This window comes from Rhopilema esculentum, chromosome 10 (assembly GCF_057945365.1).
Source record: "Rhopilema esculentum isolate cy_ngs chromosome 10, ASM5794536v1, whole genome shotgun sequence".
Classification (NCBI taxonomy): Eukaryota; Metazoa; Cnidaria; class Scyphozoa; order Rhizostomeae; family Rhizostomatidae; genus Rhopilema; species Rhopilema esculentum.
In genome coordinates this window covers 4,847,946-4,875,439 of record NC_142824.1, presented here as the reverse complement: position 1 = coordinate 4,875,439, position 27,494 = coordinate 4,847,946, and the positions used below count along the sequence as shown (strand labels likewise).

Below are 27,494 nucleotides of genomic sequence, written 5' to 3'. Positions count from 1 at the left end.
GGGTGGGGGGTGATGGAGTAGTTTTCTAAAGGTCAAAGACCGATTTCTCTCTACAATCCAGTTATAATTCAAATATGAATAAAATGGTGCCTGCTTCATTTTTGTCTGCTTCAGTTAGATGCATTTATTAGTCCCAAGCGCATATATATTCAGAATTCAAAAATTAAAGTTCTCATTCTGTTTGGACTTTGGGGAACAAATCGAAGTTGCCTTGTAACGGGATTCTAAAAAAGGAAGTTGCACCATACATAGTTTACTTTATTTCAATTTTTAATCATAAAATTTTCACCTATTTTGATTGCCTCAATAATGCTCATAAAAGTATTCATTAGCAATTGTGTAATTTTTATTTGTAAATTTTCTTTGGCAGTTGCTCTTTGGAGTTGATCAAAGCCAAAAAGCTACAATTTGCACGATCAAGATCCACAAGAATCCCAGATACAGATTACACACTAACCCTTGCTTGTGCAACATTTCTGTCCGACATCCAAGGAAAGAATCGCCAAATCATTGTTGTCGTATCTTTTCAACTTTATATATTCTATTATATCAAAAATACGAAATAAGCATTACACAGATTAAATGCTGCTACATAAAGTTTTTCTTTTTAAATGATAAGAGAAATAAAGAAAATTTCAAGGGCACAGCTTGGCGCTAATGTGAACTCGAGTTCAATTGCATGAATGCATAATTTTTCTATTTTCAAGGTTTTAATCTGATTAGCTAGGGTAACGTTTCATAGCTTAAATTCGTTTACAGACGCCTGAAAAGACCTTTGAAATTCTTTCAATCCATCCTGAACTTGTTGCTAATTCATCGCAGCATTCTAAGATTTGTAAAACCTAAATTATCATCCTTAATGTTTTAAAGTTCCAGCCATTTTCTGCCAACAAAATACCACTGTGTATGTTGCAAAGTGCTGAACGTGATTTCTGTTTAAAAATTTTGGAGAAATTCAAAACATTTGCAGAAGAAAATGGTGTAGTTGTTGCACCTGTAGCAGGAGGTAGGCAAAAGGTTTCGACTCATTATGGAATGGGACACTTTTACTTTAGTATCCCCCCCTCCCAAAAAAATCTGTAACATGCTTCGCGGTCCCCGTTACTCTACAATGTTGATGCTTCAGATAATTTATTTGAACCTAGATTAAATGTGAACATAAGACATATAAATGCAGGCTCAGCGAGAGATGAGGACAAGGAGGGGGCAATTCCCCCTCGGCCCGTAATCAAAGAGGGGCCTGCTGGTGATTAAACTGTCTGTTTAAAATATGACCCTTATAATATGGTTATTTTAAGAAAACAGATCATATCTGTGCTGGGAAAACTTAACAATGCTTTTTAAACATGAATTTAATAAGGAAAAATATATGTATTTTAAATCCATATTGAGCTTATTTTAGGTTAAATGCTTTGGGCAAGAAGGGGTTCAAGCACTGGGCGTGTCCCTTGGACCGGCGTGGCTCTTGGTGAACCCGGTTAATATGTATATATGATTTGGATACATTTAAGTACAAACCATGGTTGAACTTAAGGAAGTCATAGTCTACAAGCAGATGTTTTAAGAGTTTATTTTTGCTTGCCAGTGACATCATTTCCGCCCAAACTAACGAACGGGAAACATTTCTTCATGAGTTTCTGTGAGATATAATTGGCAAGAAAGACTGTCGGAAAATTTTCCTTTTAGCATTTGGTTGTTTCCTATGTTTCTGTATCATACTGTTTACGCTGCTTAGTGACTGTTCTCCTAGTGATTTTTACTTGCATTGAATCGAATTGTCCGACGACACTTTGCAAACTACTAATTACCACTGACGATCGTCAAACATTTTGGGGCCACCGGTAGATCGATTTAGTTGTATGACATTTTAACCAACATTTGTGAAACACGAAAGTCATGTGACAGTGTTTCATATTTTGGCCGTACCTTAAGACGGAATATAAACATGGCAATTTTCTATACGATTTGTCAGAGTAAATCAGATTCATTTATAAAGTATATGCAAAACAGACTAAATGAGTCAAAAAATCTTCAGCAAATCCTGCTAGGTCTTGTGTATGATCAATGACCTAACTGGATTATTACTAAGCTGGAAATCCAAACATTTTTCGTAACTGGCTTAATACCTTCTTAGGTTACCTCATCACTTTGGGCCAAAGCAGATAATGAATTCTGAATTGGAATCTTTCTTTTATTTTATGAGTCTCGTTTCTCCGTCGCTTCACGAAGAAAGATAGTATTTGATTGGAAAAAACTTCTAACGTTTTCTTCTTTCATTGTGTCGTTTATGTTAACCGTTTTATGCACTTGTAGGACATTTTATGCGATACATTATCCTTTTTCCTTTTAAAGCATATCCAGAACTTGTTTTTGCAATCAAACCGAAGTCCCAATATGCCATTTCGACTAGCAACAAATATGCAGATATTCTGGTAATATTATCAATTCAGCGAATTAACAAGAAAGCTGTTAATGGTAAGTTGATGCAAACAGAAACACCACCTAATCAGGTTTCAGAAAGACACCTTTTTAAATCATAGCTGCCAGTATACACGTTGTTTTCTTAGCTATTTCCTAACCGTAATAACCCCCCGGTTGGGGAAAATGCCCATATTTGGTAAACGCAGCAGGTATTCGCCGTTTACCAAAAACTCTCTCATTACCAGAGGATAATTTTAGCTAAAAATCATGGTGGCAAAAAGTTCGGAGAGATGTTACCCTTGCCGTAATATCCGCCTGGTCTATATTACATACCACTAGCTCTATTACAACACTATGCTTCTGGAAGCATTTTCTTGCTCATTTGATCGAATGCCTTCAGTATGGCTAGCAGGGCCGTCGCGAGGCAAGCCTTGTTGGGGGGGGGGGGGGGTGTGGACTACAAATTTACCTGATCTAAAAACTTTTGCCTGAAATTCTTTAGTTGCTGTCACAAACCTCTGCAATGCATTTTTTCAATCTAACTCTGTATATAATTTGCAACTTTCATTTTAATTTGATAATAACGGGATTTTCCTAATAATTTTGTCAAATCTCTATATCGGAACGGGCAAAGTATATAGTTACTACCCGAGGCTGCACCATGGTTGCCGCCGAAGGAGCAGGAAATTTTCGAATTTTGATGCTTCTAGTTTCCTGGAAAATGCACTCTTTCAAGCACATTTCACTAAAGCAATCCTCCTAATTCTATTGAAAATTATTTTTTTTGCAAACAAATTGAACAGCAGATAAAAACAACTGGTAAAATTTCGCCGTGGTCTTGAGAAATACCATGTTGTCAGTTACTTCTGAAGCTAGGTAACAAGCAGCACTGGTTGTCAATTTAGGTCCCTCTTTCCATCTTAGCATGCCTTTTGAATGTTCTTATCTGGAGCGCTTAGTGAATTGCAGCTGACGCTTTTACCAAGAAACTTTAGGGGAAATGGACACAAGACACAATTTTACCTAAAGAGGGCCTGAATTTTTTTATTTAGTGCCAACAAGGAATCTTCAAATCTTCAAATCATTAGTTTTTTATCTTCATTCATATCAAGGAATATCATATTAACCAACGGAGCAACTACCTTTGCTTGATCCTTTATTGATTTTATGACATGAAGGTCTCTAAAATACCTAAAGCGTTTCTTCCACCCAGCGGATTTTACCTGAAATTTCCTATTGAGATACTTTGAGGGGGGGTGTAACACCCCCACACACACCCGGTCGCGACGCCCCTGATGGCTAGTTTAAATTGCCTTTGAGAAATCTTTCCACAGATTGCACATTTTTGCCTTCTTTTTGACAGAATTACTGCTATTAACATCTCAAGGTACTATAAACAGCCATATCCTAATAAGAAAGTTTCAGAAGTAACTTTTGTATGTGTTTTCAAATTTTTTGTTCCCCTTTTTTTTAGCTGATTTCCCAAATCTTGATATTGATGGCTCTTGGAATGAAAATTTAATCAAATGGTTGTTGAAGAGGTTGATCAAAAGCAACTTTGAAATCAGAAAGGTATGTCCTAGTTTTCGATCGAGAGAAATTTACAGCGGACTGTTTGAAATCTGGAAAGCCCGGATTATGAAATATGTGACGTAATAATGTGGTCAATTCCTGTGGTCAATAACTCTCTTCGTTAGGAAAACACCCACATGTCAGGTCGAGGATGCCACAAAAAGAGGTTGTTCTCCAGATTGTTTATCATGACATGAAAAAGGGGGAAATCCCTTCCTAGAATACATGTTCAGTAGTTTTGACACTTCAGGGATTTTAATTAAGGAATTGCTCCTTCATAGAAATTCTGATGAGAGAAACAGCGTAAAATGTCCTGCTACAAACTGGCTGTGGTATGGTCATATGGCCAAATAAGTACTGGCTCTTTCCCCAGAAGGTTATTTTAATTTTGTTCTGACTCTAGAATTTATGAATCATAGTGAAACAAAAGAAATTGATTGGGAATTTTAAAGTATTGCAGTCATTCCTTTGCCCAGAAATTCAGAAGGATATTATTTTAGAAGCATTCACTTTTGACTGGCAAAAGCTTGTTTGCGTCATTGCTAGCTATAACAGATAAGTATATGCAGGGGGGCAGTGGAGTCAATGAATATAAAGCCTGTTGCTAAAATCTGTTTGTTTAAAGCATAAATTCACAAACAAAGTAAGCAATTTGTTTCCATTAGATGAAAAAGGACAAGAGAAAATCTTTCCTAAGAAGTTTCTTTGATAGAATCGCGTCAATTACTATGAATCTAATAGGAATTATAACGAGAGTTTTAGGATTAAACACACTCAAACAAAAGACTACCTTTTCCTTTTACACATTCATTTAAAAGCTATGATATTTCTTGATATTGCTTGCAAAAGACAACAATAAAATAGGTAGCAAATAATGTAGAGTTTACGAATTAAAATATTTTGTTTTTTGAAACAAAATTAGCTTCATAATTAATTTTGAAATCCTCGAATTTCGTTCGCTGCATAGTTGAAAACGGGGCGTTTCCAATTGAGTTTTGATTTTCGACAAGTGCTACTACTTTTATTCTCTCTCTGGTTCAACTACTTTTACCTCTTAGCATCATCAGTTCCGCGAATGGGGACTACATTGATATCTTATAATATGCTGACTGCTGTCTCGAACGGCAGTGCCACCGAGATACTAGGCAATGTCTTTGTACTAGGGCACTAGGTGGCTCAACAAAAATAGTTACAATGTTTGCTGCAATATGAAATTTGTTAATGTGGACAGCGTGGAGAAGTTCAGGAAAAAAGATAGAGAGCTTGTATTAAAAATATTATTTTGCTTGCAATTCATTCTTGTTATTCGAATGACTGTTGCCCCTAAAGACACAAAACGACTTTCAAACAAGGGAGTAGGGCCGTGGAAAGATCAAGGGAGGGGAGGGGATTTCATAAAAAACAATAGAAGGAAGTGAAAACTGGTTACCTGTGCCACTGCTTGCAAATCTTTGAGTACTACTAGCACTATAAGAAATCATATCACTGATTGCCTTCAACCATGAAGCAACTTTTCGAACTTTCCTTCGTTGCGGAAAATTGCGCAATCGTGAGTCACTGGTTTACATAATTGCACTGGAATCTTGTACGTCATACAAGCAATATAAAAGCGTCTTCTGCGCATCGTTTGGATCATATTCTACCTTCTGGCTGTGGCATACATAGATCGAGTTAGCAGAAGAAAGGATACCAATCAATGCGCGAGGATTAAGCACAAATCAGGCTTACAGTGCAGAAAGTTGCTTGTAAGTTCTATAAAAATGATATACAAATAGATAATATATATTTTTTTACGGTGTTGAAATATTCTATCTGATACTTTTTAGAGTAGTCGATCTCATGTCTCTAAACATTATCATGCAGCCTTTATCATTCCCAATAGCTTCTTTATTAACACTAAACATTTTCAGATTTGTAGCATAAGTCATTTTCGTTTGATACCAATGATAGTATCTTTTCTCGTTACTTTTACAGCAGTTAAAATTAAAGTTACGAGAATAGCCTTGAGACTTTTTGATCCTATGGATCGTAATAAATACTTAGCAAAGAAACCGAAACACTTTTACAAATTCGTATTTCATGGTATCAAAGCTTAGAACCTATCGATTTTTCTCAATTAGAAGCTGCAATCCAATAAAAGCCGCAGTCTTGATGAAAAATGTAAATAGTAGCCGCGTTTAAATTAAAGGCTTATTTATCAGCTGTCTCGATCTTGACACCTATATTTATAGAAAGGGATATTGTTGTGACAAACTAAGCAAGTGCCTGATACCAAATCTGACTTCAGAATATGGTTATATATTGGTAACTGATTGATATTCCAAAATGGGCCAGAAATATTTTCTGGAAGTCACGTGATCGATGACGTCAATATTTGCCTTGGAATGATCACATTAACGACCATAACTTTTGAAATACTGTGCTTATGACAATAAAAATAGCCAATACTTCTTCAACTAATACAGGCCTTTCATATGGTATAAAAATGCTTTACTTTTGTTGATGTCTGAATTTCTGTTAATGACGTCATCATTGTATGCATTAGTTTTTTTCGATTTGCAGAGTTCCACACATTCCGCTTAAAAGTTTCGGTAGGTTAGATAAGGCAATCGTGAGATTTCCCGTTTATTGCTATTTCAATTTTGCTTATTTAGCATTATTATAGTACCGTTAAAATGTTATCTTCTTTTGTCAATTCCCCATTTGATACAATCCTTTACCGACACACGACACTTCCGAATGACAAGTAAAATTTCAGTCTGAAATACATGCTTGTTGAAATACAGTTTTTCAGAAAAGTGAAAAAATTGTGTAATCATCAGCCGGATGGCATTGAGCGCTGTTACGCAATCTTATGCCCTTTAGGAGACCTGGGTTCCAGCTTTTTGCTAGAGCTGTGTGTCGCGTGTCTGTACTGATATCCTATGCTGCTTAGGTATATATATTATAAATGTAGAAATTTGTCTTTTGATACTTCTGTAGCACAGTGCTCAATACGTTAGCACGTAGAGCGTGATATATCATAGATTGAAGAAAGTAAAACTACATGGTTTATCTCTACAAGCCTGTTTCGTGAGTAACTCACTCTTCAGGAGATGTTGATATACTATAGTATGGGTTGAGTATATCAACATCTCCTGAAGTGTGAGTTACTCACGAAACAGGCTTGTAGAGATAAACCATGTAGTTTTACTTTCTTCAATCTATGATATATTATAAATGTATATATACATCTATAAAAGCATGAACTTTTTTCGTTCTTTGTTTGCTTGCTTGATTGCCCTTAAACTTGTTTTGAGCAAAAAAACTTTCCGACAAAAGACTTTTGAAGCTCTTTTTATACCATGGTCACAGATTTTTGTGAAAAATGGCTAACCCATGTGATACCATACCGTCCTGTATGATACATACCATACCTACCATACTTTACAATGCATACCACACCTTACATACCATACCATACCATACCATACCATACCATACCATACCATACCATACCATACCATACCATACCATACCATACCATACCATACCATACCATACCATACCATACCAGGCTCTTTTAAATACTAATGATGTTTAAATTTATAATGTAATCATGTTTTATCTAAGGGCCCCTAAAAAACAGTTGATGCTCAAGGGCTGCCCTCTTATAAAGAAAGAAATATAATTCTAAAGAAAAAATTATATCTAGGTATATTGAACAAAAAAATATATCTATTCAGACGCCCGCACATTATGTCAACAACAAACTGGATCCCAGATCTTCTTCCCTCTATTTGTGACAGCGTCAAGTGCAACAGGCTGAGCATAGTATTATACCGTATTTTCTTGGTTTTGACAAACTTGTTTTTTGTATCGTTTTAAAAAAAACTTTGTTTTTCTCATTATAATCATTTTTGTACTTTTAAACTTATACGAGTAGATCCTTTGTTTATCGCTAAGTATGTAACGGGAAAAGGAGGAATTGAAGAAAAAAAAGTTCATGAGACTTAATCAAGTAAATTATGCAACAAAATTACACAGTTTTTCAACTCAAAGCGTGGAATAATTATAAACCTTTATCTTTACCTCTTTTGCAAATCAAACCAGGAAATGAAAGAAATGATGATGTCATCAACAAAAATGCTACATCAGCAAAATTGAAAAACAATGTACCAAAAGAAAGGCCTGTATAAAATAGAGAAATATTGACTATTTTTATTGTCACAAGCACAGTTGTTCATAGGTTATGATGTCTAATTATTTTCAGACATGTACGTTTCGTTTCGAAAGCAAATAGAGCCGCTCTCGAAAAGAAACCGTTCTGATTCTGTAAGAAGCTTTTCTTTAGTCGTTGGAGAAAAATGATCTTTGGTAAATGACTTTGCAGGAAATGCTTTTGAATTCTCGCAGACGCCCCATTAGAACTAGCAAAGAGGTCGTTACTGCTTTAAAATCTGATCGACCACAATTCAGTGCATTTTCTGAAAAGCACCGAAGCGAGAAAGCGAGAAAAGTTATCCCCTTCCATCTATGAAAAAAACATGATATAAAGTTTCCCTTTCGCTTTGGTTCAAGCACATGTTTCTTTATCCTTTCAAGATAGCCCTTATTTTGTCTCGAAAATCTCCTCAACGAATTTGAAACCAATTTTTTTAAATGTCGCCTTTAACACATATTGAATTTCTAACACCATAATGAAAAAATGTCTTTAACGGTGTACATTAAATCTAATTGATCTCGCCAATGCAAGGGGTGGTTGAATCTCCTTCTGATTATCTGTTTCCAGCTTAATGAAATAAGACAGGACAAATATGATCTACAAATTAACCAATGGCATGTTCCCAAATAGCATCAAGGGAAAATTCTCTGTTATCCAGTTGCACATGAAGGAACGCATTAGAAGTTCATGAACTGAGGCAAAATTTGGTGATATCTCGCCAAATTTTAAACATAATAAGATGAAATTTCATATTAAGAGTTATTTTATGCTGTTATTTCAGTTTATGTGGTCAAAGTTAAGAAGTTCTTTATAAATATTTTTGATGACGTCACACTCTGGTACTCTATTCCACTGCAATTTTGGAACAGCCCTACCATTATCGATAAAAGTTGAAAAACTAGTTGTTAAGTCGACAATAAACTCTAAAGCACGATACCTAGGGAGAACAGCTCTGTTATTTGTTTAAATTCAACACTGTAAGCACATAATTTGACATTTTTTTAGTTAATAAATCCTGACAATATCAGTATATCACTATAACATTACCTGGTAAGGTATTGTGCATAAATATTTTGAAATGAAAATTTGAAATACTCTTGGAACATTGGGGATTGGCTTTATTAACAGAGGTTCTCTTAAAGGAAACCATTTCCTTCAATTTTGAGAGACAAAAACTTTTGACACTTTACACATTGGCACATTAGTCATGTTCACTCCCTTTTTATAAGAACCTTTTTTTACTCGATAGGTGTGGTCATAATAGAACCTTTGATCGTAACTCTCGAGAGCAGTCGTATCTGAAACTATGACAAAACTTTGATTTATTTCTATCAAACTTGTGACTCGATTTTCAAAACCAGCCTAATATCCTACTGCATGAAAATACGAACACTGGCCATTTCCCATCGCGTAAAAACAGCTACCGCAAAGCATGGCGGTTGCACGGAAGACCCTTTAGTGTTGCTCGTATTTCAACTATGACATTGCTATAATTAAATTCCGTATCTTTGTTATACGACCACTAAATAGTTTTGTATGACATTTCTATTAGCACTATTGATTAGCTGTTAAATATGCTCTGTTTTGTAACAGGAAGAATTTTGACAATATGATCCCAAAGAAAATCATGTAACATTTGTACACTAAACCTTAAACTAAACGCCTCCTTCAATAATGGTCTAGTTTTGGAACACAAGGGTAAAAAGCGCCCCCTCGAAAAAGCGCCTTTTCAGATAGTGGACATGGTCTTTTTGGTTTAAAATGCATTTTCCTAAATTATTTACATCAAGTATTGTTTTCTATATCCCAATCATTTTCAAAGTATCTTTTTGAGATGAGATTTCGCGTACAATCACTGCCAAAATTACTTGGAACACCTAACACTTTGCGCTGTGCTTTTCTATTTTTCATTTTTTTTCTTGAATACTACCACTTCCGCCCCCCTTTCCCCCCAAAACAATGTTGAAAGTATAGAAAAATATCAAACAATCCACAAGAAAAAGCGTACTCCATAACTCTTTTCTTTTTTCTATAGTAAATCAACATTGTTCCTAGGGGGAGAGGGGGATGGCTGAATTTGCCTTTGAAAACCTACGTTAGTGTTCCAAGACTTTTGGCAGTGATTGTAAATTGAAACAAAGATCAAACCTTGCGAGATCGAATCAGCGCACCGGAGCCATATCTCAATTTGCAAGAGAGTTGGGTGATTTTGCAGAGGGCTGTTTTTCAGTACACACTGTTTTTCAGCAGGTTATTTAGTCAAAATTCATTTTTTTCTTAATGTATGTTGATATTGGGTCATCTCTTTTGGTGCTCTAATTGCCGAACTTCAGACTCAATTCATAACCCATAGCTTCAGTATTGCTAATGATTACGCATGTTTTTCCTGTTGTCCAATTTCTGTGGAATTTCACGGCGTCTTACAGTTTCATAAATCTTTGGATGTTGCTTAACCGATTCATAAAACTTGTCATAAACGGCATGTAAAGGTGCCCAATGAAATAACATGTTATTGCAACAAGCCCTTTCACTTCAAGGATCCTTTAAATTGAAATAATTCGTGGGTGTATTTGAGGTCATTGGGATTCTAAAGCTTTTCTTTGTGAGAATCAGTTTCTGTTTTATAAGGGGATCTGATGAGTAACGCTGGTAAGGCTACGAAATTTGTCTCAAATAAGTTGTTTGAATTGAGAATTACACAATTGAACAATGCTTGGGCTATTGCTTATTAAATATACATTGATAACGACTTGTTAGTACAAGGGGATTTACCTTATCTTTCTTTTACTTACAGAGTTGCATACGAAACCAACCAGAGGTAACAAACATCGCTCGAGAGGTATCAAAAAGCTTCACAGAGATCTTAGCCAACACTAGAAAGAAGGCGTTCAAGAGAGAGTGTCTTGGCATTTTGCAGGTAATGGATTTTATTCACAAATACCAAGACTTTTTGTAAATATCAGACCTATTCTTCATTGTCCATTGCTCAAGACACACGAAATGTTGACACAAACAACAATAAAAATTGCTGCAAATTTTTTAATAATTATAAGATGATCACACGGTTATGGTGTATTTTACAGACCACAAATGCCGGACCATGCTAAATTTTTTAAAAATGTTTTTGAAAATTGTTAGCTTACATTTGGACAATACTTTTTTCAAATTACTAGACAAAAAAGTACATGTAATGAGTTTGAAAATCATTGTCCAAGCAACATTTATTATGGAAACTGGGAAATAAGTTTTCTGGATATTAGGCAACAGAGTAGACACCATTCAAATTTTGTCAACTCATATCAAAGACAAAACAAGTATACAAAATTTGATTGAAAATATATCAAGTTTCTGTTTTTATCCTCTCTCAATGTATTGAGGTTTTTTGTACGTAATTACGAGCTCGCCTTCATTGCTTCGAAATTGTCAATCAAAAAAGGTTCAATTAAGCCCTTTTTGGCCCCTGAATAATCTGCTTAAGATTATTTCTTAAAATAACTTGGTAATAAAGTATTTTTCAAAGCTGCTGTAAGTGAGGTTAGGTTACCTATCAGTTGTATTTATAGTTACTAAATATCAACCAAATAATAGCTTTTTATCAATAATGTTACAGCAAATTATTTCTTGTCACTCTCTATTTGATTCACAAACTCAGTCTTTGTGCATATCTCTGTCTTCTACTTTTTTATTTCGTTTTCGGAATTTCTTCAACATCTGCTGCCTTCTTTGATACTATGTTTGGCATTTGGCATTACTCTTCTTTCATTTGTAATCTTTATCCTATGACTGTATTTATCTTAAAGACACCCAGTAAAGTTTCATCTTATTCCTGAAACTACCTGCTCCTGCATTAGATTGTAAAGCAGATGATGTATAAAAAATCTTAGTCTGTACCCCAAAATCCAGTACTTCACCATTGTTGACTATTCAATTCACAACCTTATTTAGACACGCCTGCCAATCCACTTCTATCTTCCACACATGCCTATGTAAGAAGACATCTATTTATTTCTGATGTATCATTGTTTTAGTAAGTTCTTGTGTTAAAGAATCTGTTTCTGACAAAAAGTTGATACATCTCGAAGATGAAACCTTATGAAGATCTCTTCTTTTAAGAATATCTTGCCATAGCTGCAAGGTTCTGTTTAGGTCACTAAAGAGACGGCAGGCCGCTGCATACCCTGGGTGCCAGAGCCTCAGTGAGTCAAAGGATTAAGAACGAGGGAAAAGAATCGTGAAGGAGAATTGCAGAGGTCTCATTTCTTCTCCAATTCTTATTCGCAGTTCCTTTTCCTCGTTTTTAATCCTTTGGCTCTCTACGGCACTGGCACCCAGGCCCAGGGTAGCTGCTGCATCCTTCAAACTGGTATTCATCACTTTGAAGCCATGGAAGGCTGTCAGAAGTGGGGTAGGGGCCTTTGGGCGCTAGAGCCCCACGATATTTGTTAAAATGTACTTTAATTCCTTTATAAAAAGGTACTAAATGGGAAGGAATACAGTAGGCAGCCCCCCTCCCCCCAATAAGAATTTTGTTCATACGACACTGATGTCTGCTAAGAAACTTTTATTGCGGAGGGCGCAGGTTGAGTTCTTTGTTCATCCAACCACCAAGTTTGCCGATTCAGGACTCTAGCAGGGTATCGTACATTTGACGCCCGTAGTACTGCTCCCGTTCATAGGTTGGCAATTTTTAACTTTCGTTAAGCCATAGATGTAATTCTGGCATTGCAATCTACGTATGAGTGATGAACATGTGCAAAATGATGGTTCTTTCCAGTTTTTTGAAGCAGCACTGTTTCAATTGATATCTAATTCAAATTTTAGGCTGATTCTCTGAATCAATTTGAGTGCAAAGTAACGGATATGGCTGAAGAATTTTTAAATAATCGATGCTCCTGGAAAAATAAGGTATGGAGTTTTCTGGTAAATATTGATGATGTTTTATTTTACTGATGAGTTATTTGAAATGTTCATCAGTTTTGAATTCGTGTTTGAAATTCTGATCGATAATGTTGAGAGTCACTGTCAGTTTCAACGGAACGCTACGCTATAAGGTTTTGCTTCAGTGTACTGAATTAACCGTTGGTTTTGGATATTGCAAAGTCGTTATTCAAAGCTTGTTATATGTCACATATGTCTTGTTTGTGAAAAATTTCTATGGTCACATCAAAGTGACCTTTTGTCTTACATTTTAAACGTACGAAAAACGTGGCCCCAAACCCTATAAAAAAAACTTTGATGGGTGCCAAGACATAGAATCAACAAAAAACTGGTTTGTGTTCGATTGCTATAGCGTGTTTTTTACTTCAATATTTGTTTGAATTTAGATGCAAAACATGCTTAGTGTACTTTGCCGTTGTACACGTAATCCACAGAAATGTGTATTCGAGTATTCGTAGAATCGTTAATCAGTAGATCGCCGGCAATTTTCAATTTTAACATGAATATACAAGACCCATAACGTTTGCACACTTTTCAACTACCAAGAACGTCCACCTTGCATCACAGGGTGGCCAGAGGAATGCGGAATTACATCGTCAACTTGTACATTGTGGAGTAGCAAAAGGTTCTCGATTCAAGAAAAAGTCCTCATTGACGAAAAAAAGTATTTGATTTGACTGTGGATAACATATTTCACGCGAAATTGCTGCATTTTTCTTTTTAAATGAAAATGAAATCCCAATACCATGGTAACCAGGTCCCATTAAAAAATAATAGAGTTTACAAGTGATGACGTCACAAAAATCTTTTTTAGAATTTTCGAAATATTTTCTCATAATGTAAAAGAGCATCATGAAATACCTCGAAATCTGCAAAATCAGTTAAAGGTATTACGGATTGGCTGAGATATGACCAGATGAGCACAAGCTCTGGCCCCATCAAACCTCTGTAATTTGGGGATAAAATTCAGAAACAAAGCAAAACGGCGACGAGAATCCAATGTTATGAGATGAATTTTCAAAATTAATTAAATTAAACGAATACTAATATTTCTCACACTGATGAAGCCCTGTATGCCGGGGCGGAATATTATTTTCACATTCACGCCCACTTCCATTTCGGGAAAAATGTTACTATCGTTTTTACCAATCACGTGCAAAAAAGCTGAGAATAGCCTTCATCACGTGCCTTCATCACTTGCAAAATTGGTGAGAAACCAACTTTTCAAAATAAACCTTTATTTTCTTTGTAAACAAACAAAAAACTAAGCAGATTAAGTTAATATTTAAAAATTGGGCAAACCCTCTTGAATTTAGATTTAATAAGTTACTTAATTATTACAAGAAGAAATCGTTATCTAGTAGCTGTAGCAAGATTGAGCCCCAAAACAGTTTCAATATTTCAAAAAAAAAACAGACAGAAATCATGAAACACTTTAGGAACAGCAGGATGAACTGGAATATGGTATATTTGTAGGACGCTTTAGCAAATTTCTCATATACAGCATGTTTTTTGTTCTAGATCCACTTTTTGATGTAAAACTCTACAAAGGCATATTTCTTTCTACAAAATTTAATTATCCTAAAAACTTATGGAGTAGCAGAAACGTGGCGTATCTATATCTAGTCAGGCTTATGCCGCAAAACCTCCATTTCCTATATTTTAACGCGGGGGAGGAAGGGAAATCAAAGCAAGAATCTCTCTTAAGACCAAAGCAGAAATATCTCCAAAGTATTCCCTTCAAAGCTAGCTTTCTACAAAATAAATAGACCTTTACTCCGTTCAAATAGTATGATCTAGATTTATTTTTAGTTTCGTTTCCAGCATGCTGGAGCTGCACGCCCTGCTTACTAGCGGCTTTGTTCATTAAGAGCAATCATGCGTGACTTTGATTATTTTCTTAGAAAGCGGAGTTACATTCCCATTACGTAATCGTCTGTTGTTGTGATTCGTTCATGTTGGTTGCGATCAAATTTGATTATTCATCGTTGGTTGCACATCTTCTATGAAATTTCACTGGTCTCGCACGTGTCTAGTTGATGCTAATTCGTGGTTTCGATATATATAAGTTTGGACAGAACTCTCCGAAGCAGTTCAAAACAGTTTTACGATAGCTACAGCATCTACGATCTAGCTTTGTCTATGCACTGGAATTAGAAGGTAAATTTTATTAATTACTAGATTGCGATACTCAAGAGTTAGCCTTATATCAGGGACATATCATGATAAACACTGTTTTTTTATAAGAACAATTGAGAACTCCAGTTTCTCCAGAAATATTGAGAACTCCAGTTTCTAAATGTTCTGGAATGTTGTCACGAAATGTTCGTGACCTTTTTATCACGTCAAGAGATTCGCTTTCGTTTATAGAATCTACCTGGCAGGAATCACTACTTGGATGTAAATAGTTTAAATATATTTACTTGGCAGGTTAGAATTACCTTATAGTTAAAGGTTCATTCGTCTTGAAGATCAAATTCTATACTATCAAAGTCAATAAGAGGACTGTATAATTTCTTATTCGAATTAAAATGTACGATAAGGTATTAACATCAGCGAATATAACGACATCAACAAACATAAATTATCAACCAGAGAGAAGAATTAACGCCCAGAGAGATAAAATGACGTAAGAATTTTAACGAAGTCACCTCGGTCCAATAAAATCTTGATTTATTACTTTATCTAAACACTGTTCTTTATGTGAATCGTTCTATCGATCTTCTTTCTTTTTGAATAGCGTTCACATCTATCGAGAGTTCTTTGAGATATAGTTCACGTCGTTTCTTTCGAATTCGTAATCAAGAGTGTTCTTCTAATCAAGAGTGCAATCGTAACAACAACAACAACTATATACAGAGAGTGAGAGAAAGAGAGAGATATATATATATAGAGGAAAGGAACGCTCACAATTTCCTACTACGTTCTGATGCTGTATTCCAGAGTGCAAAGTATTCCTTGCGCGCGGGGAATTATTTTCTGCCGCTTACGCTTGCGCAGGAAAAAAAATTGTGTTTCAAAATGGCAGGTTAAAGCTGCAAAATTCACACGAAAGTCCATGTTCCGAATGCCCGGATTAATCTAAATTTGCAAAAATGCGAGGACGGGATTCAAGCAAAAAAGTATTGCGCGGGGGAACGTGTTGTTAAGCTGAGGTACTGTTAAACACGGTGGAAGAAGCGGGAGGGTAGATGCATGTAACAGATGGGAGCCTCATCTAAGCCTCATATCATACCAGGGTTAAATTTGTCTTTGTGTAGTTTTGAGATTTGTGTAGATAGATAGATTTGTGTTTAGATTGCCATGTCAACCGTGAAGTTCACACCTTTCTTATCTATTAAACATTTTCCACGGAGTCTTAAGACCAATAGTGTGATACTAGGACTGTAAATCCATCAATATTTTTTTTAATAATTTATGATAAATTGCCTCTTTTTAAACCGACCTTTATTGTTTTGTATGACGATCCGCACGATAGACGTAGGTAGAAACGGGTGTAGTGCTGAAAATTTGCAAATTTCTACTTTTGCTATTGTTTTCGCAACATTTTGTGCAAACGTCTCCTAAGTTATTTGATAACACTACACCACTGCGTAGAAGTGACGATCAACGGTCTTTTTCAAATGTATTTTCAACACAACATATCTTACTCACTACTGAGATTTTTCAAGTACCAACAGCAGCCAAAAATAATACCAAAAATAAAGGATGATGTTATGATAGCACGCAATGGAATATTCTTAAAAGTAACTCGGGTAATCCTTTCGTGGTACGTAAACAAAAAGTACAGAGCATAGGGGATTCCCGCTGACAATACTGTACGTAATATATGCAAAGTAACTGCCTGCAAATTCCAAATGCTTCTACGAACAAAAGTTGGCCGTGGCGCCAGGGGCGGACTGGCTGGTCGGGCTATTCGGGCGATTGCCCGAAGGGCCGGTCGGTTTAAGGGCCGGCTGATAAGTTCAAAAAAAATAAATTAGCTTAGAAAGTGAATGCGAAGCAAAAAAGTATACCCACGCGTTGATCTGCTTGCCTTGAATTTTCAGAAACTTTGTGGGAAAGAATAAATATACACGCGAGTACTCCTAAACCATCAAAATTATGAATTCATTACTGTCACCGCAGCCGAAACACACTTTTTCAGGAAACATGTTATTGACATCTTGTTGTATTTTCTCTTGACGGTTTTTCCTTTTTGGCGACATATTATACTGTAACACCCCAGTTTCAATGCGATGCATAAGATTTTAACCTGCCCTGGTGGCTTTTGCTTGAAGCTGGTCATGTTTTTGCCTAAGCACAAGCTATTGCTCAATGCAATAAATTTAAAAGTACAAAAATTAGAGTTCACTAAGCGATTTGCGCAAAAGCCACAAACGTCACACAAAAATAGCAGGGTCTTGCTTTTTTCAATAAACTCATATAAGTTATGGTAAGTTTATTAGGCCTATACTATCATAAGTCAAATGGACCCCCGCCCAACAGGGGTATGGTGCTACACGATAAAGTTTCAACAGGGGTCCCCATGTTTTATTTTTGGGGTCAGAAATTGATAAATTGATATTTTTGGGCTGCTGAAAATCATTGTGGTTTTCCGGAGGATTAGAAAATTAATTGTCACAAGTTGAGTGCGATAGAAGCTTTTCCACTTCAAATATATAAAGAACAGATTACGTAGTAATTTTTTGCAGCCAAACCTGGAGTACTTCATGTTGATGTTCTTAGAAAAACACCTGTTAGATGACATCCAGGACGATCACATTATCAACATATAAGATCCTGTATTTAGAAACAAAGTCAAACCAATGAGTTAAAATTTTTGTTTATTTACTCTTTAGTCAGCAAATGACATATTTAACACGTTTTGTTAACCATATTCTGTTAACCAGCATTCATCCCTGTACTAAATTATTGAATTTAAAAACTTGTTGTTCTTACAGACTAAAATTTACTTCCATTTTCCGAGGAGTTTTTTATTTGCTATTATTGTGGGCCGGTTTGATCAAAATTTGCCCGGGCCAAAAAAATTAGCCAGTCCGCCCCTGCGTGGCGCTACGCATAGCAAAGCACGAGAAAGTTGGCGTTATTTCCATTCTAAATTTTTTGCAAGGTTAATGTTCTTTATTGAAGTCTCAAAATTTACTCAGTGCAGAGTTTCGAATCGTTCCCCCTGCAAATTGGTTGATTTTACAAAATTGGTCCTGTTTTAATTTCCCCTACCCTATTTTCCTAATTTAAGAAATGTTTGTCCTGGTATTTCGTTTGTTGATCCTGTCAATTTTTCATTACGAACGGCGATGTCAATTTTCATCTATAATGAACCCTCCAACGATTATTCAATATTAATTTATCCCTACCTTCATGAATATCTTTTTTGAAATATTGACTAAGATGAGTTGTTTTAGAATGAATAGGTCTAAAGAAGTGGATGATGAGCAGGAGGTGAGGGATAATGAGAATGAGGTATAAGAAGTCCTGGAAGGGGTCTGTTGGTCACCCCTTTTATTCAATATAAAGGAACTTAGGTACCAAATCTTTTGGGATTTTTTTGCAATTCGTAATCCTAAAGCCCCGAAGAGCTCTTGTCAGTGACCTGTTATCGTGTTTTCGCAGATGATTTCACTATCGGGTGGTTTTAGTTGATGGTATTGTTCGTTTCGTTTTCGAGTTTTTAAGGTATTGAAAAGCACTGGACCCTTTCATTCTGAGCATAATCTCTCATTGTGATGTGAAGATCTTTCAAATATTGGCATAAAGATCTTTCAAAGCTTTTTCAATAAAATCCCCTTCTACCCCCTTATTGTGCCTGCGATTCAACGTTCCACCATGTTGAATGGGTTAAATGACCAAGAAGGGGAATTTGTGAGCCTCGTCTAATGGTAGCTATGATAGCTACAATGCTCTCACTTTTAAACTTTTGCGTATATCCCTACTGTCTTATCACCTGACTATAGCCGACTATAGTATCATTCGAATGAAATGCACGTGACTTATTAGTTAATTTTCAATGTCTGTTTCCTCTATTTAGAGAAGATGCAAGGAATACGGTCCTTTCCCGCATTGAACACAAAAACAATCTAAAAGAATGAAAGTGAGCAAACGTTAACAGCAATATACTTCTATAAGGTTCAAATTGGAAATCACGCGATTAAAGAAACTGCCAGTTTGCTTGGCCTGGTCACTGTGTTTTGGCCAAGTGAAAGTAGCATGCCTTGGATGGTTACAAACAAATACAGTAAATGTAATATATCTGTTATTTTTAGCACTGCTTGAAAATTGCTCCATTTTCAGGCATAAAAATGTATCTTAGTGTTTATTTCAAAGTTGCCTTCTACAATTAACTATGCTTTTATCAATACAGGACCAATCAGACCAATCTAAAAGCAAAAGAAAGAGTGACTTCGAAAGCTTTGAATTCCCAGATCTATATTCGCAAAAGCACCTGGAAATATTTGGAAACGGATCGTGTTCAAAAAAGCAAGACGACATGATAGCTCCAACAATGGTAGTGAACACCAAAGGAAATTCTATGAACTTGCAGGAACGCAAAAGAAAAGACAAGATGTTTGAAAATGTTATTAAACAAGCAAAGCCTAGAACGGAACTTCATCTTCATAATCATCAATTACTACCAGATGGCATTCGTATGGCGAGTCTTGTTACAGATGCCATCGAACTGCCACAAGCATACCCATTACCGCAGAAAAGGCGTCGGGTATTTCCAGAAACAAACTCTGCAGGAGCTAGGAGGTTAACTGTGAAAATGCCTCCAAAGGATGCGACAACAGCTAGCGGTAATGCACCAGTTTTTAAACATGGAAAGAAGATACCGACGAAGTATCCGGACATTGACATTGAAATTGTCTCTGGAAAGTACCAACTTGTAACAGGCAGCCCTTCACATTCAGATGGCAAGTTTACGAGCGTAGGCATGATGAACGAAGAAGGTAGATTTGATGTCGCCGCTTCATTGTCTAATATGGCCTATGCTCCTGGACAAAAGCGCAGTCTACCCAAAAACGGTCATTTATCAGGCTCTGAAACCTTGAGAAGACCCATCCAATATGGTTTCGTTGAAAGAGAGATAGACGACCTAGCAAAAAAAAGTATGCAGACATCTTTATCTCCTCCGCAGCAAAGTGTTACCTCTTCGTTGATCACAGAGGTGCCAAGAGCAAGTGAGGGAAGTGACCCATTGCGTGCCGCTAATGAAAATCAGAATGATGTTCTATCGAATCATCTACCGGATTTTGAAATTTTAGATGAACTTTTTATCCCTGCTAGTATGCAACAGAAAAATGAAGGCCTCAGTGGTTCATCTATTAATTTCTTTCATATGGGACAAATGCCCGAACATACACTGTGCAATGTAGAACCCAATGATTTAGATGGGGGTCTGGGCGGATTTGATGAAATAGCCAATTTATTTGGAGACGAGATATTGACTCTTTCCTTCGTAGAATAAAGTAGAATATTTACAATTCTTTACTTATGCATACTTTTGCATTGAATACTTATCGAAATTTTCTTCTTATAATATTCAGCACTATGAACATTATTTATTTATAAATTTGTTTCCATTTATCACATATATTTACAATAAGATTTATTTTATTTATTTTGAATGATTCTGCTTCAAATGTTGTGTCTTTATTTGCTTAAGCGATCTGTCAATAATTATTAGCCAATCAACAAGAGTGGGAGTTGTATCATGTCACTGATAGGCCACTAGTTGATTTTCAAAGGACTGAAGCCCTTTTATTATTTTTCTTTTGCCTGCTAGTGACTGCATGTCACTAAAACTGCGCTACGAGGGTTAGTATAGAGACCTCGTTCACACTCAACGTAGAAAAGTGAAACTGAGCTGTTTTGTTGGGAATATTTATCATCCTGCTAGCTGTTACGAGTTTCATCGAAAGTGATAGACATAGGCACTCATGCTGGGACAATCTTCTATGCAAGCCACTTTGGATTATTTGCATAAACAGTTTAAAGAAAAGAAAAACGTCGAGGAAATGCTGGTAAAGAAAGGTGGACAAAGGGTTAGAATTTTTTTAAGAAGTTGGTCGAATGAAGTAAATAACTTGAATCCAGTATTTATGAAAGAGATATTTCAGTTGAATGAACTTGCATATAATTTTCGAAATCAATCTTTTATGCAAAAAAAGCCGAACACTGTTACTTATGGGCTAGATACACTGTCCTATAGATGTAATGAAAGGTGGAACTCTATACCGATAGATATTCGATCGACAGAAAATTGTAAAGTATTCAAAACTAAAATTAAACAAACGGATCTTACTTACTCGTGTAAACTATGCACACCATATATTTCTAATATTGGATACTTGTAGACATCATGATTTTTCTTATATTTGTTATTGTTACAAGTTACTGTTGATTAGCTGCTTATTAGCTATTATTTTGTAAGCCAACATAAAGTGAATAAAAAAACCCATTTGTTCGAAACAAAACAGAAAGATGGAGAATATTCTTAACTCCAACGAAGTATGAAATTCTCTATGTTCGTCTCTATAGGTCACGTGAGCCAGGGTCCCTAAGCATACACTTATGAACAATCTGAGGCTGAGCTACTGTAAAATTCAAGAAAACGAGGAGCTTTTTGCCATTAAAGGGGTGCTTTTTCAGTGAATTTTCAAATTTATTGGCAAATAAAGGATATCTCACTCACTGTCTTGGTAAATAAGGCCTGATCACCCCCTCAAGCACAGCATCTAGCAATTGCGCTGCTCAAATTTTTTGAAAACATTGCGAACAGCCGGCTTGAACTTCAATTTTGCTGTTTCTTATAAAAAAGTAGTATGTCATTATATTACTAAATTGCTACATTTTTATATCTCACTGACTAAGTAATGAAAATTACAAAGATTCATGAGTATAAAACTCAAATAATGTGTGACAGTTTTGCCCTGGATATTGAAACAGTATTGTTCCAAGCTGTCTCACATGGAATCTCTAGCGTTTTCTTGATTGTGAGCAAAATGATTGTTTTCTTTATTTTTATTGCAAATATACAGCATATAAAATATATGTCGTTATACCCTTTAAAGCTTTTAAATTGCCCGCTAGTACTTTTTCAATTCATTCTTACTAACAAAGCTCTAATATTATCAGGGTTTGTAGTTATTAATTTTGCTCGAGCCACGTTTAAGTGACATTGGCTTCGTTCTCCAAAACCCTGAATAGCTCGGGCAATACTTTGAAAAAATTTGAAAGTGTATTATTATCAGCGAAATTATGAAGTTTTGCCTGTTTTATAAAGAGAAAGAAATCATTTATCGAAAAATTAAATAAAATTGATCAAAGTGCAGAACCCTGTGGAACTCCTGAGAAACACTTTTTAGGAACTTTTTAAATTATTATCTGGACACACACTAAAATATTTTTATCAAATCCATATGTATGTAATTTTTCTATAATTAGATCATGTGTGGAATGTAGACAATGGCTCTGGAAAGATCGAAATTTCTGGAAATTTCCAAACTCTAGTGTTTCCTAAAGATCATCGGTTGCTATTTTATTATCTTTTACGACAGAGATATCTGAGCAAATTAGCGCACCTTTATTGGATTACAATGGCTTGACAAGATCCAAAAAAGTTTTATTAGACATCAGGCCATTTTAGAAGCTTGTTTGAAATGATTTTTTGCTTTGCCTGTTTTTCTGCATTGTAACTCATTTCTTGCGTTGCTTTTTTAACTTAGTCCTATTTTCATCTGCAGGCTCTTTGCTGCACTTTTCGCATTTCGCATTTCTAGTGTGAATGGCATTTCTAGTTTGTTGCACTTTTTGCATTTCTAGTGTAAATGACCATATTTATATTTCGGGTGTTGAATTTCCTCTCTGAATTTAAGAAACCCCACTTAGAATCAGATTCAAGCGTAAACATAAACATAAAGAGCGTAAACGCTGTAGGGTAAAAAGTACCACAGAGTGGTTCGCAAGAGTTAAGTTCTAGAGGACTGTATATATTCAGAATAAATGTAAGATAAATAGTTTGATAGTTTGACGAACGAGAGAAATATGGAAAGAAATCACCTGGTTGTCTTTAGAAATACCATAAAATCATCAGAAAAACAGTACAGCAAGAATGATTCGAATAAGATTTAATCTTCGTGAGAATGTCAATACAACGACGTTTCGCAAGAGTTTTTTCGAATGAATGTTTTCAATAGTGTGTAGATACGTCTGTGCGCTAGCGTTTAGATAATAATAATAAGTTCCAATTTGCCACACCTATCAATATCGTAGCCTCGTTTTCATGGTTCGCTCACACTGAACTCTTGATTTTAACGGCGCATGTTTTTCAATGAAATATCGGGAAGTACTAGTCATGCTGTCATAGAACTTCGTATCAAAATCATTCGTATAGTATTTAAAGGAAGCTTTCTTAGCATCTTGAAGAAACGTTAAACGTTTTATTATTGCTATATTTGATTTTCTTAAGCTTGAATCTTGCAAGCACCGCTCTATTGCTTTTGATTTTTCAAGTGCGAAAAATAAATTGAATCAAACCACTTTTGACCCTTGGTTGAAAATGATGCAAACTGCATGATAATGGCGAGGTTATGTTTCTAAATTTGTCAAAGAAGTAGAATGATTAGACTGATATTGTAAAGAGAGAAGATCGATGTGGAGATTGATATGTTACTGGAAAATGGATCCTTGACAAACTTTTTTCAGAAGTCAAGCAAAAGCAATGCAACCAATTTTCTGCACAAGAAAAAAAACATTACACCACACACTAATTGAAAGAAAATGGACTGAAATAATGGCTCGCAATATTGAAAGGGGCAGTTGATGGAATTTATTGTGAGAACGAAACTTTAAGGAAAGAAGAATAAGCATCAGGTTTTATGTATTAAATTCACCAGATATAATGACAGGTGATAAAGTTTTTATTTTTGTTGTAGTAAATGTAGCATTTCAGGAATGGTGAATAATGTTTCGTATAAAGCCAACTATTGTTTTAAAAAGAATTAACACCAAATAACAAGAATAAATCTTATAATTTTTCTCTTCAGAAAAATTATAGATCTCTTTTAATTGATAACTTAAGCAATTTTTTCTTATTTTATAAATATAATAAGATGCGTTTGAATGATAAAAAGTTTTTACAAGTTACCCTTATCTTGCTACCTGGGAAAGTGTGGCGGTAGCAGGTACCAAGAAAGACCAATGCGCGTCTAGCAGGACAACATCAGGGAATGGACCGGACTCGGCGGACAAGCATGCTACCACCTCATTGCAGACAGGGAATGGTGGCGAGCGAGCGTCAGGCAATGGGTGCACCAACGGCCTAGCAGGCTACGGACTAATACATTGATTGTCCATCTTGCGGCGAAAACAAGTTGTATAAAAAAGATTGCGCTGATTTTCACGTTCTATTGATCTGTGTTTTACATTTTATGATAGTTTAACACTGTAACATCAACAACTTTTCGGCAAAGGAAATGAAAATAAGGTTTTCATATGCCATTTTCGATAAATACCTGTATTCTTCCCAACACAGTTTTCAGACCTGTCTCTAAAGAGGAACGGGATGCGGAAAAACTAAACAGCCATGTAAAATCAGCTTTTTGAAAAACGGATATAAGTTCTCTTGCTGCTCAATAAAAAGGGAAATTTATCTACTTTCTTTAGCAAGTTGCCTCTTTTTCTTTCTTTCACGGTGTGCGACTTTCCCTGCACCCCGAAAAAGAGAAAGACAAAAAGACAAAGCGAAACTTTCTAAAACTGATATCACAACTAAGTGGAGAAAATATTTCCTTTAATTAAAGCTATATTTAAATATCCCAAAATCCTTTTTGTCAAATTGTACCTTTAGTTTTGGCTGTGTCACGTAATAAGATATCGTCCTCCGCCATACCCGTCAACAAAACTGTCTGCGCCCTAAATCGTAACCCGTTGCTTTTCTATCCAATTCAGGGTTATTTAAAGGTAGAATAGAATATCAGAAATATCAGAAAACAGTTGCCTTCTTTCCACTTTTCACACAAAACTATTTTTCTATAGAAATCCCTCCGCCGAGAAGCTATGCAGGCGTTTGTTGTTTACTTTCTGCCTTAAGTGCTAACCAATTTAATACTCGTATCTTTATGAGTCCTCTAATGACAACGTGGGTTGACAATCCCCTTAGCATAAATTCAATGAACTTCTCAAGCACAAATTAATCTGTGAAAGAAATTAAACCTTTATGCCATACAACCATCACATGACAGAGCTTTCAAGAAGAACTTTTCCGTAATTCAAAACTGCACCAAATAGATTTGAAATTCAATAATAACTCAGAATTTCTGTGATAAAGATTAACATAGCCAAAACTCTTTAAGATCTCTGGACAAAGAGTTGTTTATCGAGGGAAGGGTAGCGATTTGGGAAAATATAGGGGAGAGGGAGCACTCAGCTAATGAAACTTTCGAAAGGCTACTTGTTATGGTGGTTTTATTAAAAAGAACACATGATTTTCTTTGTCGGTAGCAGCTCCTAGACAAAATGATTTAGACCCAGTTTCAGTTTCACACCTGCATATCAGCAGTCAGATGATATGATGTTTGTACCTTTCAGCATAAATGTGAAAAGGAATCTCCCTTTCAACCAATGTGAAAGTCCGAGCATTCTATGTGTAGAAACAGAAACAAATTAAATGAGCTATTGAAACATTGATTGAAAGTTTAAAACTTTTCTTCTGTAGCTACAAAAAGAGAATCGATCATTTTTTACTATTTTTATGGAAATCCGAATTTGTTGCACAGTTTTTTATTTTATAAGTATGTGTCTTTAATCATAACAAAACGTCTCGATTTTAATCACATGGGCTCCGATGCAGGTTGGAAAGTGGAGGGGCCAAGAGAAAATATAACAATCATAACAACATATTTTAAGAAAAGCTCTATTGTTTTTGTTGTTTGCAAAAAGTGAGGGGGCCATGGCCCCCCAGGCCCATTGTTGCCGCAGAAGGGTAAGAAGATGTTCCAACAAGAGTGATTCCAATTCTCGAAAAATGCTCTCATTGAAGCATTTTTTTCCTTCACAAATAATTGGATGGGTTTTCTTCAGACCGGGACAATATCTCTCACATCGCAGGGCCGGCGAAACGTATTTGAAAGTGGAGGGGTCAAAATATCAAATTCTTGAAAGGGATTAAGAAAGACCAATTTTAGAATTAGAATTAGAGTTATGGTGTCTTAGGGATGGCCAGAAACACTATCTCAAATGGATTTTGACTGCAGGAAATCCGAGGCAATATATCTTAGCTTTGTTTTATCAACATGTCCCATAGTCTAGTATATTGCAATGTTGACTTGAAACAGTAAAGGTGAAAAAGGAAAGGTTTAGCAAAGTTCGAATAACCTTTGTAATATAGCTCGTAATGAAATTTTTTTAGATTCTGAAAGTACTCAAATAAAATAAGAAGAGGGAGAAAAATAGATACAACACGGTTCAATAAAAACATTACCATTGAAATATCAACAGAAGAACCAGGTATCAGCTAAATATAAAAATTAAGAATTTTTGTACAGTTTGGATATTTCTTAAAATTAATGGAAACAGAGGGTTCTTAACAAAAACACTCTAGATTTGAAAAAAACCGGGCTGATAAAAACGAGTTTTAATAGATTTTAAAATTGCATCTATATTTTCTCTTTCTTAGTAGGAATGGATTATCCAAGCGATCAAACTTTGAAGTTTTCTTCATGATACTTATTAAGAACAAATTTGCAAGTTCTTTATTTCTCATATCTTCAAAAATTTTCTTTTCAGCTCTTTTCTTTCCTTCAACAGCTGATTTCTCTCTTTTTGTAATGCTTCTGAGAAAGTTTTCGTTAACAAACAGACCCCTTCAAAAAGCGAAACTCCGTCAATTTGTGCTGGCACCAAGCTATTCTGGATCAGGTCTCTTAATCTATTTCCTAAACCAAGCTGTTGCTCGTTGTACAGCTTGGACAATGACTGATTTCTTCGATCAAATTCCAATATTCAATTTTATATGTGTCTTCTATGGTAAAGACAGCGCAACCAGGCTAAACCTAAGGGCATATTCTAGATTAGATTTCTGTCCTAGATTAGATTTCTGTCCACTGTTGCCTCAAAAAAGTTGTTTTGCTCTGCCATGGCTTACGTTCTTTAGTATATAAGAAACTTGGATCAGCATTAAGAACTGACACTTTCTAAATTCAGTGTCCAAAATCTGGCTTTTTAGCACAAAAGGCTTCTTAGTTGATTTATTTTATCGGGGCCTAAAATTGACTTTGTGCTTTGAAGTTGAGCCTCTTTGGAAGAATAAACATTCCAAACTGTAAGAATTTGGAAAAACTCATGTAGATCCAAAAAT

General features: G+C 35.5%; 1 protein-coding gene across 1 annotated transcript; it reads left to right on the top strand.

Annotated features, from left to right (window-relative positions):
• Positions 1–374: 374 nt before the first annotated feature.
• On the top strand, positions 375–27,005 carry LOC135689614 (uncharacterized). The gene is made up of 7 exons (XM_065206910.2): positions 375–518; positions 871–1,006; positions 2,353–2,475; positions 3,896–3,993; positions 10,992–11,114; positions 13,019–13,102; positions 19,500–27,005. The coding sequence occupies exons 2-7, from the start codon at positions 907–909 to the stop codon at positions 20,601–20,603; spliced, it is 1,632 nt and encodes a 543-aa protein (XP_065062982.2). The 5' UTR covers positions 375–518; positions 871–906; the 3' UTR covers positions 20,604–27,005.
• The last annotated feature ends 489 nt before the right edge of the window (positions 27,006–27,494 follow it).